Source organism: Hippocampus comes, unplaced genomic scaffold (assembly GCF_001891065.2).
Source record: "Hippocampus comes isolate QL1 unplaced genomic scaffold, H_comes_QL1_v1.1 scaffold207, whole genome shotgun sequence".
NCBI classification, from domain to species: domain Eukaryota; kingdom Metazoa; phylum Chordata; class Actinopteri; order Syngnathiformes; family Syngnathidae; genus Hippocampus; species Hippocampus comes.
The window spans coordinates 737,473-758,829 of NW_017805146.1; the positions used below are offsets into that span (position 1 = coordinate 737,473).

Sequence of the window (21,357 nt, forward strand, 5' to 3'; positions counted from 1 at the left end):
CCGAAAACATTTCTGTTTGCATGTTAGCCAGCTGGTGTCGGCTCCAGCTCACCAGCAACCCTAATAATAAAAGTTCTACAAAAAAATGAAATGGATGTATGCTTGTTTATTGGGGTGCTTTAAAGTGTCACAAATAGGGTGTAGATAACATCAGTGTGCAGTTCATGATCATCTTTTCATGTCTAAATGTTTATTGGCTCTCATTCCTTCTTTTCGTCATCTTTTTTGGCATCCGGCTTGCTGTTCGTCTGGGAGGCCAGGGAGCCCATGGCGTTGCGGATGGCTTCGTTGTTGGGGTCCACGCCAGGCAGGTTCTCCAGGACGCTCTGCAAGAACTCTGGGTCCTGCATTACATCATAGTCGTCTTCCTCCTGAGTGAGTATGCAAAAGCGATTAACTTGTCTGTATGGACTTAGAATTACATCATTCACTTGCGTATATATGTAAAAACACGAAACAACATAACCTTGCTCACCTTGACAGAGTCTGTAGCCTCCATTGGGACACCTGTGTCCATCTCACTACTATACTCTGTTATTTGGAAAGACGGAGAAAAAAACATGTTACTGAGGTCTCCGGATAACACGCCTCACCTCAGTTCTGTTGAGTGTAGTCGATGTGGAGGTGACCTCCTCCGGCGAGAGACATCTGCATGGCATAGGCTATCTGCTCCTCCTCAGTCATGGTGCTGAAATCGGGTATCACGGCAGCGCCCGTCTCAGGCTGAGACACAGACATCTTCAGTAAAGCGTCCTCTGATTCTGAAAGTAGATGGGGGGCGGGGGGGGTTTGATGATGTGTTCTGCTACTCTGCTAGGTGCGATGGGCCACACGTACCATCCGCTGCAGGCATGGACACGCTACCCTCGGCCACTGAGGCAGCCGCGGCTCTACGGGCCTCCTCCTCCTGCCTCTGACGCTGCTCCTCCATGGACACGCGCAAGGCCTACATAAACATGTTTGGGATGCTATCATTGGAATGTTGGTATGTTGCATTCACTTAAGACTTTTCCCTCCCTAAAAAAAACTTTTTTTTTTTTTTTTTTTACACGAATGTTCATAAATCCGAAAATAAAACATTGCACTAAAATAAACGTAAATAACTTTATTTCTGTTTAGAAATTCCATACAAATTACACGCACATCAGAAAATACGTCTCTCTCTCTCTCTCTCTCTCTCTCTCAAAAGTACTGACATCATGTTGCTTCGTCTTACCAGGGCGAGTTCCGGGTCGGCACTGGGGTCAACGCCGAACTCAAAGTCGCTGGCGCCGAGGCCCATCATGGAGCCACCCTCACCGGCAAGGATGGGCGAGGAGAGCAAAGCATCGGCCAGACTGGGTCCTGGGGGCACTGTGACCAGGTGAGAGCCGGCGCCTTCCTTGCCGTTTAGTGTGTTGATGAAGGCTGTCAGCTTCTCTGTGTTCAACTCCTGAATCCGTACGATAACATACCTTCAGAATAGCATTTGGATGTAAAAAGTCCTTTTGCTACCTAACTTTAAAACTACAATTGAGTAAATCAACACTCTTGGGTACAATTTGAGAAACAGTTATTTGGACATTGTAAATATCTTCAATGTCAAATGAAAAATGCATTTGTTTTGTGCCAAAATTAGATCAAAAAACATTTGGAGTTGTTAATGATATTAAAAATGATTCAAGGACACAAGAAAAAAAATCTCACCTCCTCTCCAAAGTTGACAATATCCACATTCACCTTCTCCTTTTTCAAGCGCTTTGCCATTTTGACAAGCTGCACCAGACAAAATAAGATTAATTGGAATCAGTTGTGAATTAAACAAATAAAAACAGCCACCAGACAAAAACTCACTTCTTTTTCGTTATCCTCCACGGGACTCCCCACAAAGGCGATGATCCGCATCTTGTGGTTTTTACCTTGGCGATGCTTTAAGGCCAACTACATAGGAAGACCAACACAGTCTATTTAGTTGTGGTGCACAGACGCCCACACACATCCTGGAGCACAGTTCTATTTGAATGGGATACAAACATGAGCCACTCGAATGCCGGTGCAGAAACAGATGTTCCCTCTGGGCTGGACGGCATGAAGTTTGGACAGAATGCGTCCAGAATCTGGTGTCAGCGTGGTCAGCACCTCACAATTACTTGGAGAAATAAGCAGTCAATTACAGTGTATCCACTGTACATGTATTGGCGACCCCCCAAAAATCTCCGGTAGGGGTGCCGTTTGAGGGTTTCTTACTTGGCCATGGTGATGAGGCCCACGTTGTTCTCGGGGTTGCTGCGTGTTTTCGAGTGACAAACGATGTTAACGGCATCTTGCTGAGCCTGCAGTCTCGTGGGTAGAAAGTCACCATTTCGCATATACTCGCTGTTGTCCACACTGGTGATGGTAATGAACAAACCATTTGATTAGCCAGTCTCATGAGTTTTAGTATTAGTATACATTTTTTTTAAAAATCATTGAAAAGAAAAATGATCACAAATTGTTTTTGAGGAAAAAAACCAGTCATGTACAAATGCAATTAAAAAGTAGTATATATTTCAAGACTGAAGCCATACGAGTGCGAGAATAAAGTTGGATATTTCAAGAAGAAAGTGATTGTAGTGTTATGAAAATAAAGTTGTACATTTTCAAACTAAAAGGTTTTGTATTTTGAGACTAGCTGCAGTCTTTAAGTTTATCCATTGTGAGACAAATAAAGGTTATCTTATAAGAATACAATTTTCTGTTTAAAGAAAAAGCTTGTTGATGAAGAGTTAATACTCTGAGAATACTCATACATTTTTGTGGGAATGAAAAGTATCTTTTCGAGAGAGTCTTATGAGAATAAAGGTGTCTTATATTAGAGGAAAAAAACAACTTTATTTTAGATATCTTGTAGGGGCGGAAAGGTGGGCGACTTGTGTGTGTATATATATCTCGACTATTTCACTAATTTCAACCTTTGTACACCTAAGCGGTCCTTTGAAGTTGGGCCCCTTCGAATTTGCTAAGATTAGCAAGGATGTGATTATTCTTACAGATTTGGCAGTGACTTAAGTGTTAGGTTATGCTTCATACTGAAAAGCTCTCAAATGTAGATTACGTACGAATGAGACGGTATAATAAACATGGTTAGCTCCTAGCAAATGACTCAGCCGCTCCGAGCCGTCAGAATTTCGAATGACATTTTCTCACCCGTTCGACGTGGACATTGACATCAAATTTAACACCCTCGCCCAAAAAAACGTTTATTATTAGTTAGTTGCGCGAGGGGTTTGAGGGTGGGAAACAGAGTTAAAATACCAATGAGGTGCTTCTTACCAGACCATAGTACTTTCGAGCACCATTTTGGAAGCGTCTTGTTGATTCTTTCGGTGGTCTTTGTAAGATCACAGCCCATTGGGTGATAGTTGAGCAAGGCGGCCCATAATTGGCCCGAGTTTCGACCATCTTGTATGTGATTGGTCGATGGTCTTTGTACTTAAAACGTCACCGGTCTAAACAAACGAATCGTCATAAAAAGTGGACATATTTAGGGGCCCCTGGAATTTTATTTATTCCTGCATTTCATTTCGTATTTAACATTTTAAAATGTTTTCGCTTAAAAAAACAGTAGACATAACATTTAAATAATAATACTATTGAATCGTACAAAGATACCTTCATTGTCTCAATGTCGTCTATTTAGTGACAAGCTTAAAAAAAAAGCAAGATTTAGCAAAGGTAAATTTATTTACAAAGGATTGATTAAAATGCAACAGACAGCGAAAATACCATACAGTAATACACACTGTAATGAATACAGGTTAGGATTTTGGTCCATAAGGCATGTGATAAAGGATAAAATAGTAAAGCACCCAAATAGTGTTTTTTGTCACCATAATACAAACTTTTCAATGAACATAATTATTGCACCATTTCCAAAGCCTGAAAATATAATGAGCATACAAAACGTGCATTGTATAAATAACTCATCCTCATTGTTACTTTTTGTACAGTGTATTGCGTCACATCACCAGAGTATTAAAATTGTAAACACACTCTGGAAGGAAAGATATGCGCAATAGAAATTAGCATTAGCATAAATTATTTTCAATGTACAGATGATTTTTGGCGGCTCTGACTGTGTCTTGGCACTTTTTCATGTCAATTTGTGGTGGTTTGTTCCATCCACAGAACAGGGCTGGTATTTCTCCTCCCAAAGTCATTCAAGTCTTTGAAATACACTTAAAAATGCTAAATTGAGAATGAGAACCATCCTTGGTTACAAGTCGAAGAATTCCACTGAGATGAGGAACGAAGCCAAAGGGAATCAAAGTGCAGCTGAAAATGGCATCCCAAAAATATATATACATATATGTTTGGCACCACTTCAATGGAGAGTTGTTTTCAGGTCTTTCCATTCACCTCATTAGATTTAGGCGTATCCGTTACCCCTGCATAACAAAGAAATAAGAAGACTTATCGGGGAATCTGGCAAACAATCCAACATTACAATGCTCCTTTTACACCTCCCAAAAATATGTGGTTCTCCAAGTACCACCATCATGACCGTAAAATTACAGGCCTTCAATGCATTACAAATCATGTTTAATATTATTGTAAGCCACTCTTATCAAAATGAACAACGTGCTTAAATGTAGGAAAACAAAAAGTAGTAGTTCAATAAAAATTGTACCTAAATGTTTTAAAAACAGTCCTTAAAGATTGAGTGCAAATGCCTTGTATTTAGCAGTTAAATACACACAACTAAATGCAAGAAATAGACTGCACTGGATTATTAAAAAAAAAAAAAAAATTAAATCACTGTTTGAACATTAATTCAGTGATTATTTTGCCCAGCCACTAGTGGGAGCTGATTTTCCACACCCGTTCAAATACGGCTACCAGGTGTGAATAAAACATTCCAACACATTGACATGTTGGAACATGCCGGAAGCTCTGGATGCAGCAGCACAACCAACCATCCTCACACTTGCAGTTCTTACCATTGTCCTGCCCTGCGTCCTCTTTGCCCGCCGAGCTTTTCACATCCTTTTCTACGGGCTGCTGGTTCTCATCCTGTACAACGAGCTGCTGGTTCTGATTCTGGCTGCTGCTCTGTTCTGCCGGCTGAGCTGCGGCACTGTCAGACTTCCTTATAGTACTGTGGCGCCTCTTGGATGGCGATGTCTTCACTAGAATAACATTTGATTATTTAAATGGCCAGGTAGAAAAATAAGTGCCTCCCCCAAAATAGATGCCCCCATCATGAAATATGGAGTAGGTGGAATGATCTCACTTCATTGACACTACGGTTCAAACGGCGACATTAAAGAGTTTGCTGCTGAGCCCATCCGAACTCTTTTGCTAACCAAAACAGCCGTCCCTATCCAGGAACGTATGGTGTCGATTTTTCCCATGAGCAGAAGTAACGATCTTACATTATGGGGAATAAATATTTCTGACAAAGACAGGATGCCCCTCCCAACTGCAGTTGAGTAAATGGAAATATTCACGAGGTTCTTACATTGGACTCTTTTGAAGACAGTGTTGCACATGAACTTCTGGAATCGATCGGCGTAGAAATCCGGTCGATGCACTGACACCGTGTCCTGAAAGAGGGATGACAACTCAACGGGTATGGTCAATCGTTTTCGGAACGGTGGAAGGACTTGGCTGTCGCAAATGTACCGCGTCTTGAACCAGAGATTTCCACGTGTGCTCCAGCATCTTGATGAATCTGTGAGACGAGGCGTGGACTGATCATCGTGATGTTGATATTCGAAGTACAAAGTAGAGTCAAAATACTGCTCACCTGTATGACTGCAGAATGTCAATGATGCCGATGTAGACCAGGAGTCTTTGGCCTTTGGAATTTCGTGCTGGAATCCCTCCCGTGCTGAGAAATCAAATGAGAGTGAAAGACTGAAATGTTGGAGAATGAATTACAAACAGGTGGCATTGAATTCATCAAAAAAAGTTGTTTTTTTTTTGTTAACATTTTGAAGTCAAATTTTTTTTGAATTGGTGGAGAATTGTTGCATTTCAGGTGAAATCTTTAATTTCTTGAGAAATGTTGAAGGCTTAGTTATATTTGTAGATTCTTTTCCATTGGAATTTTTCCTCATGGCAAATGTGCAATTGTGTGGATTTGGAGAAAGTGACAAACCGAACAACTTGATGTTGGAATACTTCCTATTAGTTGACAAATATGGAACGATGAGCTCCATTTGAAAAACGGTCTCAATTTTGTACTTGTAATTTATTTTTTTTCTCTGGTGCATTTCATGTTGAATAGTAAGTGGACATCCCGGGAGGTTCTCAGGATGTCCTGATCAAGCTAAATAGTTTGACGTTTGATTGGTGTGACGTGTTTGACAAATGTGGAAAAACGAGGACATCGTGGTTGGAAAATAAAAAAAGAAGTGAGTGCTGGACAAAGTGGGCAAATTGTCCGGAATGAGCTGAATAGTTCTGAGTTCGGCTGCTTCGAACAGGTTGATAACTCTGGCAGGATATTTATCAAACTATCCCCACCCATTTCCATGGGAAAGTCTCCCACCGGGAAAATGTGGAATGGCTTGACACGCCGTGACTCGACACTCACGGGTCGTGGCTTCCTGGCGAGCTCGGGCCCCTGGCCTCGGCCTGGATGGCCTCCATGGGCGTACTGTACAGGAACTTCTGGTTCTGCGGCTTCCTCCTCTCCGCTGCCGGCTCCGTCTGCACCGTCTCTCCGCCGGCCTGATCCACGATGTGAATCCCGAGCAGGAGGCTGTAGTCCATGATCTTGAAACTTTGCAGCACCTTGGGGGCGGGGGAGAAAAAGAAAACCGGCATTGTAGCCAGCATTAGTTGGACCACAACGGTGCGGGGTTGCGAAATTCTGCCAATTTTTGTGCTCAAGCCAAAGCCATGTCTCATATAAAAAATAAAAAATAAATCAGGCTTTCTACTTCATTTAGTCAGGTCTAATTTTTAAAAAAAATATCTTTTATCCAAGTCAATGTACAATAATGCACAGTCAGTGGGAAGCAAGCAAGGAGATTGGCTCGATACTTTATTTGTGACTTTTTCTCTCTTAGTCCAAAGATGATCATTTGCAACATTTCCCAAATCCCCTCAATGGAAATGTCCCAGAAAACGTTCCACCCCTTGGATAACCTCCCACCGCGTATGACTCTCACCAGGCAGTCCCGCTGCACAGTCTTGCAGAAAGCGTTGTACATGTCGGCGTCCAGCAGCATCCCGTCAGGCATGTCCTGCAGAAAGTCCAGGTCCTTGAAGGTGGGTAAGGGCTTGGCCCGTTCCTTGGACGAGGCCCGGCGGTTATACGTGGAGCCCTTCAGGTCGAACTTGAGGTGCAGCTGGACCGAGGAGGGCAGCAGGTTGTTCATGACCACGATGCGGATGTTGGTGCCATTTGCCTGGATGCAGTAGAGACCGTAGAACTTGGGGAGCAGGGTTCGCTTGTTCTGGTTCAGGTTCTGGAAAATGGCGAGGAGAGCAGAAACATGGCAGGAGGGTCTGCTGTGTGTGGAGACACATTTTGATTGACATCTTGAATTTAAAAAAAAAAAAAAGACCAAGAAGTAAACACACTTCCATTGGAGAACAGCGTGTTATGAGCAAGCTCTGTAACCTGTGCTTTTCATTTTTTTTTTTTGTCTCACCATAAAGTATCCAGGAAGGAGCTTCTGCAGAAACTCGGCTTCCTTGCGCTGCACTGTCTTCATGATGAACTGGTCATCGTTGGAGAGGTAGAAGAGCGACCCGCTGGCTCCCGGGTTGGACAGCTCAATCAGGTCCTCGCTACACAGGGAACACTGAGCGAGAGACAGAGAGAGAGAGAGAGGACACGCGCTGTAAGTTGAAAATATGTTTTCTAAAAATCCCGTCAGAAATCCCACATACCATGTAGTCGTCAGGCTGGATGCAAAACATCTCCCTGAAGTAGCGGAACGCGATGGGCGCGTAAGTCTTGAACCTGAAGTCTCCGTAGTGGTGCGCTGGCGTGTGGCTGCTGCCTTCACTGGAGAATTTCAATCAAAACAAAACAGCTCTCTATAAATCTCTTTGATGAAACCGTTTTTGCCACATCATTTGCTCAAATCCAAATGCGCATTGCGCTTCTTCCAGCGCGTGTGGCTTGTAAGACAGACGTAGGAATAGACTGTACGCCGAGTCGGTCTCAGCTCCGCAGTTTGCCACAGAAATAGGACTCGCTCTTCACAGGGGATCAAGAACATATGCCCACGAGTACCGCTATATTGTCTGCGTCGCTGCACCGTTTATGTTCATATATCACAGGCAGGTTTTTAAAAGCCACAAAGCGCATTAGCCTGCTTTCTTCATCATGGCTGCAGGCCACCCACCCGGGGAAGTAGATACTCTCCACCTCCTCAAAGTCCTGCAGCAGCACGTCTCGCTCGGACTTCTGAGCCAAGCTGCACACCGTGTGCGTGATGCCCAACTGGATGGCGCCTTGCAGAGCCCACGAGGGTGTCTGGAAGGCAAACAAGTGATGGAAACGTGTGTACCCTGGTGACGGTGGATGCATTTTCGGAGTCCCCGACATGAACCCCAAGTTGTCTGTGTCAGTTTCGGCAAATTCCAGGGGTCGTTTGGCGAACCCCTACCGGGGAATTTGCCTTATTCAAAAGCAAGCATGCTAGACAGTGGAGAGAGGCTTCCATTCAAATCCATACTGACCACTCCTCTCACCTTTTTGTACACAGTCTCCCCAGTCTGATCCACTCCACGGTGGCCGATGGTTTTCTTGACAACTGGAGCTGAGCTAATTCCTGGAATCTAGCCGTAAGGAGAATAACGAGTGTCAATTGCTCCCCTCCAAACCACTCAAGCCAAATTGCTTCGTTCTTGGCATCAGACATCGAGACGAATCAAATCAACAACTCTGCTTTGATTTCCAAATATTGTCATCTGAATCAGAATCACAACATCAAAAGATGAAGCTACTCATTTTTGAGGAACGACGTGCGCGGCTTTGGCCAAACCGCACATAACAGGAGGGCTAACAAAGAGAGATGCTGTGTCTTCCTCACATCTCGACCGGATTATTGAAATGCACTTTGGAGTCAGCCAGTCCTTCCTCAAACCTCTCCCGTTGTTTCAAATCGCTGCCGCTGACCTCCTAACTGAGAGCACATAAGGTAACTCCTGTTCTGGCTTCCAATGAATGCGCTTTCGAGTTGGTTTCTGCTCAGATTCTGTCGGCGGTTTGGAAAGAGCAAAATGGTCTGGCCCTGCTTTACGTCTCTGAGCTGCTACATTTCGACGCTGCATTCCAGCGCCAATGGTCAGCTGACCAGCTGGTCCCGGAGGTAGCAAAGACCAAGCACAAGCTCAAAGCCTTTTTCTGTTGCTGGTCCCAAGCTTTGGAAGGACCTCCCGATATCCATTTTAAAAACCTCCTTTAAAACCCATTTTTATTCCCTGGCGTTCAACACAGCACAACTGTGGAGCCACTCCACTTTGTTTTTGTTTTTTTTGTGGCGGACCAGTTGTCCAGTGGTTAGCGCGTCGACCTCACAGTGCAGAGGTCGCGGGTTCGATCCCGGCTCCGGCCTTCCTGTGTGGAGTTTGCATGTTCTCCCGCCCCTCTGCGTGGGTTTTCTCCGGTTTCCTCTCACATTCCAAAAACATGCCTGGCAGGCTGATTGAACACTCTAAATTGTCCCGAGGTGTGAGCGTGAGCGCGGATGGTTGTTCGTCTCTGCGTGCCCTGCGATTGGCTGGCAACCGGTTCAGGGTGTCCCCCACCTACTGCCCGAACACTGCTGGGATAGGCTCCAGCATGCCCCGCGAGCCATGTGAGGATAAAGCGGATCAGAAAATGGATGGATGGATCGTTTTTTTTTTTTAACTTTGTGACTGTTGGTTCAACTGTCTTATATTTGATTTTTATTTCTGTAAAGAACTTTGTTTCTAAAAACAGCTGCAGTTGTTTTTAAACTGCTCTATGAATAAAACAGAGTTGAGATTTGAGTAAACAGGAAAACCAGACAGCCGGCTAGGCGAGGGAAAAATAACAATTGTGAAGCTTAGTCGGCAGCTTTGACAGTCCATATTTATACCAGTTAGAGATGAACAAGTGCTCTATCCAGTGAATAAATAAACAGGCAACTGTCAAAATATGATTCAGCAAGAGCTGTCTATGGAAGGAAAAAACTAATAAGAAAGTTAACAATACTTTTCTATGGAAATGTACTGACTGCAAATTAAATTGTGCACAGTTACATATTATAGTTGCATCAATCCCACCAACGTTTCTTACCTCTTTCCCGGCCTCAGCTGAATCTGGAGACAAATGGGAAGACAGTGTAAAGGTGTTTCGGGGAAAAAAACAAATAAACAAACACATTGTTGTGATGGCATTGGTTTAAAAGAGAAATCATACTGTGGAGGAGCGCAGTTGGGCTGAGGCCCAAACAGGCAGACACACCTTGTTAACTTCTAGCAATGAAAGACTCACTTGTACGAGCTCTTTCCATACCATTGAGTCTTTTAGGAACTTTTTGCAGGCCCCCTTCTCTTATTTATTTTTGTCAGACATTTTTTTTAATTATGTGCGGATTATAACTCAAAAGGCTACTACGTAGAAGTGGAGTTTGACGAGGGAAACGACACGTTATCTTTTCCTTTCGGCGTTCACACTGACGTCACTTACTTCCAGGGCTCTGGAGCCCCTGCGGCTCCTCTGGAACTGCGGCCGTGGCCATTCCGAGACTTCTTCAAACTTTATAAACACACCGGAGCTCCAAAATGTCATAAATTAAACAAGGAAACAAAATAAATGGGTAAACTATGTTGATGAAAAAGCCATATTTTGCGGCGTAAAGCCAATCCTGTCATTGCGCGTTCGTAAACAGGGAAGCAACGCGGAAGTTGTTGACATACGTCAAGTAATCAGAATGAGGAAAAAAATGTTCCGGTCGAAGTTTTACAGAATAAATAGATCATCAAGAAAGGAGATCGAAACAGACTCAGGAGTCACATTGTGCCAGCTATCGTACCAAATTAACGTGTGAAGTAGTAGATTTTTCAATAAGTGTTTGTATTGTACATGTATTTATGCATGATTATATTTTTATCATTAAAAGCGCATGTTAGAGTTCAAACATATCTCTTATTTTGAAGGTGAAGGATAAAACTAGGCAAGTGTGCGTACACCTGCTCATTGTTTTGACGATCTGTCAACGTTCGTTAAAAAAACAAAGAAACTTCGTAGGTCACAGTGGAAACTTATTAAAGTGTTGATTAAGTTTTCTGGTACAACTTCCAATTCATGATAAACTGTAAACAACAAGACGCGTCCTTCCCACAACTTTTCCCATGAAAACAGGGACCTCTTGTGGACATATCACAGATTGCAGCGATAGACTGCAGTGACAGCGTACAGTGGTCATCATATCTTTTATTTACAAAAGAAAAGTTCAAAATATGACTTATTTTCTAATACTTGGGCAGAATCAATCCCTCTGGTTGGCTGAAAACACTGATCTTCTGAACACCTGTGGAAAAATTCAATCTTTTTTTTTTTTTTTTTTTGCATGATTGTTCGTCGTTTATTTCTAACATTATCTGTACCTTCAGCAAGCAATTGGGTCGAAGGCAAAGTCGGGCTCGACGGGCATTGTGGGTGCGATGTAGCCCGGCGTGGCAAGGTAGTCCGGGTTTGGCAGTTCGCTGTCAAAGCAGGTCCAGCGCTCGTCTCCTTGCTTCCTGCAGCACTCGTAGTGCGCCGTCATGGTTCCGAACTCCTCGATGCAGAACTGGCCGAGCGCCTGCTTCCACTGAAAGCAAACATGGCGATAGAAATTAGCTCAGAGTCTCATAGTGTCATCCGCAGGTGGCAACGGAGAGAAGACCCACAAAAACAAAAGTCATGGATTTAACAAAAATCTGGGATTAGGGTTCAATTTGCGGGGGTTCATCAGTTGTCAAAGTATTTTTATTTATTTTTTGTTTGTTTGTTTGTCAGTCACTAATGTCTTTATCGTGTTGTATTTTTATGTACAGTGCATGTTGTTGAAAAAATAATCTGGGTTCAAAATTGTGAATATATGAAAATGATCAGACAGATCCTTATTACAAAAGGAATGTGTTCTCAATTACTTTATCTGGATAAATTAATAATGAAAAAAATAGGCCATACAGTACTTTAAAAAAATAGAGAGAATTCAGCGCAGTGAATTGTTAAATATATATAATATTTGTACAAAATGTAAATTGGTCATGGTGAATGGATCGTGTTTACAATGTCAAATTAAAAATAATATAAATTGTGAGCGGCTTTCACATTTGACACACTATCCACATTGCATATTTGTTTAGAAAATGAAAACACATTTTTGAAAAATAGATCTTAACATTTGTAAAATAAATACAAAGTCTTGTTACAATTTAACGTGCCATTTGAACAAGTGAAAGAAACAAACACTGACGTTTCATTTTGAGATAAAGTAAGATGCCGTGGTTGGTCACAATTTGAAAATCTGGGCGAAATTTAAAAATCAATTTGACAGTTGCACGTTTTTTTTCTTTTTTAATGCACAGCAAATGTCATTTTTCATTCAAATCAAATTTCAGCAAATATTTACAAAACCCTGACTTCAACCCTATGTTATTAGCCGATGTTTTCTGATGACGCGTTTGACTCACAGCTTGCCTTGTGCAGCAAAGGACGGCGGCGTCCCTGTCCTCCGTGTCCAGACAGCAGCAGTGAGCGTACCACGACTCCAGTCGGTTGATGGCCTTGGCGCGGCGCCTAAAGTGGCCCGCCCCGCTCCTTGGGAAGAAGCTCTCCGGGTACCTGGGGCGGCCCTGACCTTGGCTGCAGATGGCGGGCAGGTTGAGCGTCGTGGGCCGGGCCGGTGGGAACGGCACGTCGATTTCTCTGGACTCCACTGGAGAAACAGGCAAGCTGGATTATCCTGGAGGTAATTTGTAATTTCATAACTAATTGGCATTACCTCTGAGATTTGTTTGGGAGGCAATCAGAAGAATTCCAACTCCTTGAAGAAGTCCAATCCAAGTCATGGCTGGAGTGAGTTTTTTTTTTTTCTTGCAGTTTCTTGCAAGACCTGAAATGCAACAAGTTGACATGCAGGCTGCTTATATTAACCCAGGAGGGAGGGTGGGGAGTAGTGGGCGGCGGGGGGGAGCCCAACCCTCACTTTTCCGCTCAACCCATAAGAGGTGGGTTGGGGCAAGTTTGAGCACCCGGGAGACAATCTGCTAAACATACACCACAAAATATCCACACAGAAGGATGTGGCTTTCGATTCAATTATGGGTGCACCGTATCCATCCGATTCCTTCTCGATTTGCATTGACTCTGGCCGACGCTACTTTTGCGCATGAACAGAAAATACCACAGCTATCAAAATAACAACAGCAACGATGAGAGGGTTGTATGGCACGGTAGACACCTTTAATGTCGCGCCCCATTATGTCATTGCTTCACCAGGCTCTTTTTCAGCCCCCTCTCCTCTTTTCTCCTAAAATCGTTTAGTGCTTCAGCCGTGTTGGAAAATTTCCGAACCCCAAATCCACTTTTTGGGTTTGGCTTTGTAGCTGTAAATGAAAATCCATATTGTGCAAGATTTAAATGTAAAAAACTTGATGTGCTAAGGAAAAAGTCAAGACATTTTTTTCAATGCGTATCCAAAATATGTTTACAGGCAAATAAAGCTATCTCGCATTCAAATTTGCTGTTGAGCAGTCTTATTCATTTGTGTACTTTCATTTCATGATTATTATTACTAAAAAGAATGCACAAGAATGTAAAAACTGATATGAGATGTAAAATACAGTCAGTCAATAAATATCGAAATCATATCCATCCATCCATCCATTCGGCATGTCAAATGTAAACAATGAAATAAACTGCAATGTCTGGTTAAAATTTGACCAAGGCATGCGGTTCAAGTCAAAACAAACCACAGTCGAAAAATAAAACTGGTTTCAAAATATGTAATCTTCACGGGATGCGCGACTTGCTCTTTTACACTGCTCCGAACTCCTCTATGCATGGCAGCCAACACGGAAGGCGACTTCTTATCAAGTGATTCTGGGAAAAAAAAAAAAAAAAATGTGCTGACCGTGGACAAAACAAAGATCACGCGCACCCTGCCAAGTTTGTGGAAACTGCTCTTCCTCCTCCCAGCAAACAGCCTTTACCAAAAACAGACAAAACCTGCCAAGTTTGCGCTTTTGTTATCAAAGAGCAGCCCGTGTGCGTTCGTCGGCTGCTTCCTGTTTTCGCACACAACCCCAGTCAACAACTTCTTTTGGAATAACATTGCAATAGCTACGTCGTGCTCTCTGCGATGGAGCTGCACTTTCTCTCTGCTGTCGATGCTTATGCTCATCAGTTGCAGACATACCCATCTAATGTGTGCGAAAGGTACCGCTGCATGCTTTCTGCATAGCGACGACAAAATCTATCCCCCAAATCACCTCGTAGGTCCTTAGTCCCCAAGCCGTCCGTCATAGACGCGTAGTTCAGGTCACTCGCATGAGCTGCAGACATACCTGTCCAGTGCGTGCAAAACATTTTCACTACATTGTAGTAACCTTTGGGAGCCTTACGAGTGTTGTTGTTTCTCCCGACTTTCTTCCCTGCCTTCCTTTTGGCTTACCTGCTAATGAGTAATTCATACCCATCTAGGCCTCCTCGCCACTGAATGAGAACGTCTGCGCAATTTGACCTGCGGACGCGTCGCCGCTCCAGGCCGCTGTTTTAGAGAAGGGAGGGAGGGAGCCGGCAGGGGAGCTGAGGGGGAGGGAGGTGAGTGGACGCATGTGTCGCAACAAGCCGATTATTGAAGGCTACTTGATGAGCTCCTGCCTGGCAATTTGCATCCGTCTAGGCGGGAGGTGGATGAAGCCGCATGTCAGACAATCGCAATTTTGTGGTTGAGAATGACAGCTCCATTCTTCTTGTAAGCGGACACTTTCTTTATAAAGATGAGCAGCCCCTCCAGGAGCCTGGGTGACCAGAAAGGGTTCAGAGAGAGTCCCGGTCACAAACCCGAGGCGGCGCGCTACCGCAGCTGGAGCAGCCTTCGCTTCTCCCGATGGCGCAGCGCCTCCCAGAAGGCCGGCTGCCCCGGGACGCCCTCGGCCAAGGCGGACAAGCGCAACGACGTGAGCCAGACGCTCTTCTCGTTGGTCAAGACGCACAACGACGACTACACGGCCGACCCCGCTGGGCTGCTGGACCTCAACGGGGTTGATGACGACGACGACGACTGCCAGGAAGTCGAGCTAGACCAGTCCACATACTTCCAGAAGCAGCTGGGATCCATGCTGCAGCCCGGCGTCAACAAGTTCTCCCTGCGCATGTTCGGCAGCCACAAGGGTGTCGCTGCGGAGCAGGCCAGGGTCAAGTCCTTCGGCGTGTGGATCATCCACCCTTACAGCGATTTCAGGTGAGGCGCAGCCACACCTGTCTAGTGTCTGACACAAATACGTCCCTTCTACAAATATGAATGGCTCCCAAAAAAAAAAAAAAAATCTTCCCAAAGCATCACTATACATCCACATTGTGACGCAGGGAGAGGTGCGGCCATACCCGTCTAGTGTTTCGAGTCGATACAAAGACACCCACCCCTTCTATCTATGCGACGACATCGATATTTCCAAAATATGACGATCAAATATTTATCTTGATACTGTCATCAGCTCAGGTGCAGTCATGCCCATCTAGTCTATTCAGTTAAACAAGTGACAAAAACACCCCCCCCACCCAAAAAAAAAAAAAAAAAGATGTGTGAAAGCCATAGCTCCATCCGTTCTACGCACGAGACTACAGAAAATAAAAGTGAAAAATGTCAGGCTTTTCTCCAGGCCGAGGCTGTCGCTGAGACCAAGTTGAGACCAAGCCGCGCCCGACTAACGTGTCCAAAAGCTTCATTTCGTCAAAGCGTTTGACGCCAAAACTAAATGTGCTGCTAAGTCAAGAGTGGTGTGATATGTGTCGTCCTCATAGCGACTTCAGGTGAGTGCTTGGGATGGAGACACGGCCATCAAGTGTGACGGCAAAACTGATTCCCGACAAGGACAGGCTTGCGCATCCTAAATTTTCAAGTTGAGAGTGGGCCACAGCAGCTGATGCACCGCCCGGTATAAGGCGATGAAGGGATTTGATTACTGATACAGTATATAGGACAAGATCATCTGGATTATTCAAGGTCCCCCCCCCACCCCCAAACCAACTCAATTCATTCGCCTCCATTTGTACGGATTTGCCAAAAGCCGGACAACATCTCACCGCAATCTATCTTACTTCATATTAAAAGCAGCTAATTCAAAGGAGGCATAAGCAGCGTGCCGGCCGGTGGCAGACGGCCAGCCCACGTGGGAGAAACGCTCCGAATAATTCCAATCTTGCCTTATTATGCAATAATATGCAGACAGCTGTGGCGGAGATTATGGCACCGCCGTTTGCCGCATGCTGCAAGACTTGCTTTTAAAATGGAGGCGCGGGTCAGATGGTGCGATCCGTCCCAATGACTTCATTTGGCCGGAATACAGAGGTGGGCAGAGGGCAGGCGGCGAGAAATGAAGGGCGGCCGAGTGGTGGGGGGGGGACATGGAGTGGACAGAAGGCCAGGGTCTTAGCCACCAATCTGCCAAAACGCCCTCCCTGGCCAGCTTCACTTGTTGTTGTTTTTACCCGGCGTCGGCCTTCTGTTCCTCCGATTTTCACCTTCATTATCTGTTCATTTTCCATCATGTTATCGTGCGTTTTTTTTTTTAACACATTTTCTTTGTAAAGTATGACTTTTATTCTTCATTCATTGATGGATTTTTACATTTTTCTTGATTATGCCAGCATGAAATGGATTGACATATTTCATGAGTTCGATTTATGGAATGCATTTCCATGTGCTCAAAATGATGTTTACATTTTTACATTTTTTTCCTTCATTTTGCCATCATTGGGATGGCAAATTGTATTTGCTAATTTTAGTTTGCAAAGGCATCTTTTTCATCCTTTGGTGTGCCTTCTCTTAGCGACGGCGTTCCCACAACCGGGGAGTGAAAAAATGCCAACGCAAAGCTCTGACTAATCTTGCTCCCCTCACAGCCTTGAAGTTGGACTCGAATGCAAAAATTGTTCCCGACAAATTTCTTGCGCGTGCTTTAACGGCGACGGAAGCCTTCGCAGTCCCTGCGGTGGCCACTTTGTCGACTGCAACATGAGAGGCGGTGACAAAGAAGTCCTCGTGTTAACCCGTCCATCACGTCCTCTTTTCTCAATGGCCCCACGTCCCGCGGCATCAAATGAAAAAGCTCCTTAATCAAGTCGAGACGTCGGATTGACTGCCGGCGGATGGAAAAAGAATCTGTGAGCAAAAGCGGGAAACCCAAAACCGGTCACCACGGGACACTGGAGACTTCACATGAGATGGGTCACGCAGACCTGTTTCCTCCTTCACGTTGTGCTCTTGTTTTCCATCTAAGGGTTCCCTGCGCTTCTTTCCAGGTTCTACTGGGACCTGGTGATGCTCCTGCTGATGATGAGCAACCTTGTGATCTTGCCGTGGGGCATCACGTTCTTCGAAGACCAGAACACCATCCCGTGGATCACCTTCAACATGCTGTCCGACACGCTCTTCCTGATGGACCTGGTCTTCAACTTCCGCACGGGCATCCTGGGCGAGGACAGTCACATCGTGCTGGACCCCAAGCGCATCCGCCTGCACTACCTGCGCTCCTGGTTCCTGGTGGACTTCATCTCCTCCATCCCGGTGGACTACATCTTCCTGGTGGTGGACCTGGAGTCACTGCAGGACTCGTCCGACGTGTACCGCACCGCTCGAGCCCTCCGCATCGTGCGGTTTACCAAGATCCTCAGCCTCCTACGACTCCTGCGCCTATCCCGCCTCATCCGCTACATCCACCAGTGGGAGGAGGTACCGGCTTCCGTTCCTAATGGGCAGAGGTGGCGAATCCAGGTCCAGAAAGTCAAAACCCGTCCATTGCTATTCTGAATCAGAATAGCTTTCATTGTCATTGTACCGCAGGGTGCTATCAAATCGCAACCCCAGACATAAATATAAATATATATTTTTTGAAATGACCAACAGAGATCAAGAGTTCTCCAGGGCGCCTTTTACAGCGCCCTGTTTCCGCAAATGAAAAGAAAACATAAGGCTCCGCAAGCCATGGAGGTGCCACCACATTCCAGCTGCAGCTGCGCCATAATAGATGAAGGAGGAGAAGCGTTCGAAAGGCGATCGGGGGGTGCATCGTTTTCATGATCACATCGGACAACGACAATAGCGATAGCAAAGAAGAATTAAAATAACGCCAAATAGGTGGCTGCATAGGGGACAGGCAGAGGTAAGGACAAAAAAAAAGCAAAAAAAAGGCTACAACGTACTTAGCTTGAGAGGAGACGGACTGAGACAAAGGACAACAAACCGCAAAAAACAAAGTTGTCCGTTTGTCCGCTTCAGATGTTCAACATGACGTACGACCTGGCCAGCGCGGTGGTGCGCATCGTCAACTTGATCGGCATGATGCTGCTGCTGTGCCACTGGGATGGCTGCCTGACCTTCATGGTGCCCATGCTGCAGGACTTCCCCGCGGACTGCTGGGTGTCCAAGAACAACATGGCGGTCGGTGCACGCCTTCCCTTGCGCAATGATCCGTGTAACTCTAATAGGAAAGTAGTACCTTGGTGGCAAAGAACCACAGTTTGTCGAAGTGATGCATCTCCCAACTGAGAGAAGAAAATGCAAAACCTTGAATATGAGGCTGAAGGGTGCACTTTTGTGTGAGACTGGGCTTTGCCGCCATCTTGTGGCATTTCAGAGTAATTTGGGGGGAGCACCCAAATCATAAATAGGCAATTTATTTATTTATTTGTAAGGGGGGAAGTACCTATAGTTAAAAACACACACACGCGCCGCACACAGCCACACACACAACTGACATGTTCTCTTGGTCCTGCTCAGAACGCCACGTGGCACATGCAGTACTCGTACGCCCTGTTCATGGCCATGAGTCACATGCTGTGCATCGGGTACGGCGCCCACCCTCCGGAGGGCGCGAGTGACGTGTGGCTGACCATGATCAGCATGGTGGTGGGCGCCACCTGCTACGCCATGTTCCTGGGCCATGCCACCAACCTGGTGCAGTCCTTGGACGCCTCGCACCGCCAGTACCAGGAGAAGGTAAGAGACGCTCAAAGGGGCATCTGGAAAGCTGACGTTTTGGAAAACGCGTTTGTTTCTTGATGTACTGATGCGCTAATTGATTTCTAATCTACTTTAAGGCCTCCTCGTTGCACTTGTTTTCGCACCCGTGTGAAGATACATTTTTCTCGTTTATTTTTGTCCCTGTGTAAATTATGACTATGTTTGTAAAGGTCTTTTTTTTCCTTCTTAATGGCAGAAGTTTTAAAAGTAGTTCTTTTTTCTATGATGGTATGATCATGAGAACGTTTATTGGAAACATGTTATATTGCATGTGTGCCATGAGGTGCCACCACGTGCTCATGCTCAGTCTTTCTGGAAACATGACTGGATCATATATTTCTCCCTAATTATAAGTGCAGCAGTGGTACGGGGAAACATCTGAACGTTACGCAATGGAATCTGGACGACTAAAGCGACTGCTCGAATCGCAGCTCCTTTGATTGGGATCGGCAGTCACCCACGAGCCATTTCAAATCATCTTTTAATCCATTCAAATGAGGACGCAATCCATCACGATTGCGCAACACACGGTGGCAAACGTGACAGGTCGGGCCGATTGTCCTCCCCAGTTCAGGTTCTTTCTTCTTCCGTCCTTCTGCAGTACAAGCAAGTGGAGCAGTACATGTCGTTCCACAAGCTGCCTGCCGACCTCCGGCAGAGGATCCACGACTATTATGAGCAACGGTTCCAAGGCAAGATGTTTGACGAAGACAGCATCCTGGGAGAGCTCAGCGATCCGCTAAAAGAGGTCAGCTATTGCGAGTGATCATCAATTGAAATGGGATGGAAACTTGAATATCAGAGAAATGGGGAGCCCATTTTGATTTGCCCCCATTTTGACCGGTGTTTTTGGGGCGTCTCTTCTTCTCGACAGGAAATCGTCAGCTATAACTGTCGCGGTCTGGTGGCCAACATGCCCCTCTTCGCGAACACCGACCCTCACTTTGTGACCGTGATCCTCACCAAGCTGCACTTTGAGGTTTTCCAGCCCGCGGACTTCATCATACGGGAGGGAACGCTGGGTCGCAAGATGTACTTCATCCAGCACGGCACCGTCGTGGTCATCCCGCGAGGCAGCAAAGACATCAGACTCAGCGACGGGGCCTATTTTGGCGGTAGTTGTCCAACTTATTTTTCCCGCGGAAAACACGGTCGACATCAATTCTCTTGTTTTTTTAGAGATCTGTCTGCTGACTCAAGGCCGACGGACGGCTAGCGTCAAGGCCGAGACGTATTGCCGGCTCTACTCGCTGAGCGTGGACAGCTTCAACGAGGTGCTGGAGGAGCACCCGCTCATGAGGCGGGCCTTCGAGAGCGTGGCCGTGGACCGACTGGGGCGGGTCGCCAGGAGGCCCAGCCACCAGCCTTCCTCCAACGAGTGAACCGGGAACTGTCCGAGGCAATCACCCAAATGGGACGCATAACCTGTCTTGTAAGACAACGGAGTACAAATACGTTACGACGACACTACGAATGAATCACTTCTATTTACTTTGAATCTCTACTCGGGTTGTAATATTCCATTTTCTCAAAAGAATCCCTCCTACCACGTGCAGTTGAGTAAATCAAGGCTACTCTTGATGGAAATAAAACCAAGCAAATGGTGTGAACGAACACAAATATCTTCTCTCTTTGTAGATACTGTTTTTTTTCCCTCGTGTTAATATAGCAGCTCAGCATCCTCTTATGCTTTCTAAGAGTGAGGCTGTCCATCACGCAGGATGTTGACAGCAGCTGGATGTCCGTAAAGCCTCGGCATGTCGCTTTTGTAATCTCACATGCTGTACGTACATGGATGGGTTTACGGCCTAATGTTCAGCAAGGATAAACTGCGGTGATGTCATCACTTCAGCTCTGCTGGTTGTACTCATTGTACGTGCCAGGCGTGGGGCAGCTGTTTTATGAGTAGTTCAGATCAAGTTCGACAACATTTATGAAAACTGCAACCATTTTCAATCGGGCCAGTGCTTGTCCCAAAAAAAGATGTATTTCTGTCCTGTTGGGAAAATGACGAGCTTTTCTTTACGAGCCGGGAGAGATGGGGAATTTCATTTTGGGAAATTTTATTTTGAGAAAGTGTGTGGATTGTTGGATAATGGATGGACGGATTGATTGTTTTCATTGTGGATTTATTGATGACAATGGCGTGACATTAAAATTTGAATTA

The 21,357-nt window shown here is 45.3% G+C and overlaps 4 protein-coding genes across 4 annotated transcripts; 1 reads left to right on the forward strand and 3 right to left on the reverse strand.

Annotated features, from left to right (window-relative positions):
- Positions 1-86: 86 nt before the first annotated feature.
- psmd4a (proteasome 26S subunit ubiquitin receptor, non-ATPase 4a) lies at positions 87-3,317 on the reverse strand. Its single transcript, XM_019867839.1, has 10 exons — positions 3,292-3,317; positions 2,227-2,367; positions 2,014-2,128; positions 1,834-1,920; positions 1,687-1,755; positions 1,217-1,432; positions 838-946; positions 630-761; positions 476-531; positions 87-371 (listed from the first exon to the last, which is right to left on the reverse strand). Exons 1-10 carry the CDS (start codon positions 3,315-3,317, stop codon positions 201-203), a joined length of 1,122 nt encoding a protein of 373 aa, XP_019723398.1. The 3' UTR covers positions 87-200.
- Positions 3,318-3,683: 366 nt separating this feature from the next.
- Positions 3,684-10,923, reverse strand: LOC109514571 (phosphatidylinositol 4-phosphate 5-kinase type-1 alpha-like). The gene is made up of 13 exons (XM_019867798.1): positions 10,643-10,923; positions 10,250-10,272; positions 8,677-8,763; positions 8,328-8,458; positions 7,867-7,984; positions 7,626-7,778; positions 7,140-7,439; positions 6,560-6,759; positions 5,768-5,851; positions 5,644-5,692; positions 5,480-5,564; positions 4,959-5,147; positions 3,684-4,406 (listed from the first exon to the last, which is right to left on the reverse strand). Exons 1-13 carry the CDS (start codon positions 10,692-10,694, stop codon positions 4,360-4,362), a joined length of 1,518 nt encoding a protein of 505 aa, XP_019723357.1. The 5' UTR covers positions 10,695-10,923; the 3' UTR covers positions 3,684-4,359.
- Positions 10,924-11,204: 281 nt separating this feature from the next.
- Positions 11,205-13,096, reverse strand: ecm1a (extracellular matrix protein 1a). Its single transcript, XM_019867903.1, has 4 exons — positions 12,948-13,096; positions 12,637-12,881; positions 11,563-11,768; positions 11,205-11,486 (listed from the first exon to the last, which is right to left on the reverse strand). The coding sequence occupies exons 1-3, from the start codon at positions 13,078-13,080 to the stop codon at positions 11,565-11,567; spliced, it is 582 nt and encodes a 193-aa protein (XP_019723462.1). The 5' UTR covers positions 13,081-13,096; the 3' UTR covers positions 11,205-11,486; positions 11,563-11,564.
- Positions 13,097-14,835: 1,739 nt separating this feature from the next.
- hcn3 (hyperpolarization activated cyclic nucleotide-gated potassium channel 3) lies at positions 14,836-20,799 on the forward strand. The gene is made up of 7 exons (XM_019867783.1): positions 14,836-15,410; positions 17,471-17,900; positions 18,447-18,608; positions 18,948-19,166; positions 19,792-19,938; positions 20,065-20,305; positions 20,370-20,799. The coding sequence occupies exons 1-7, from the start codon at positions 14,947-14,949 to the stop codon at positions 20,570-20,572; spliced, it is 1,866 nt and encodes a 621-aa protein (XP_019723342.1). The 5' UTR covers positions 14,836-14,946; the 3' UTR covers positions 20,573-20,799.
- Positions 20,800-21,357: the final 558 nt, after the last annotated feature.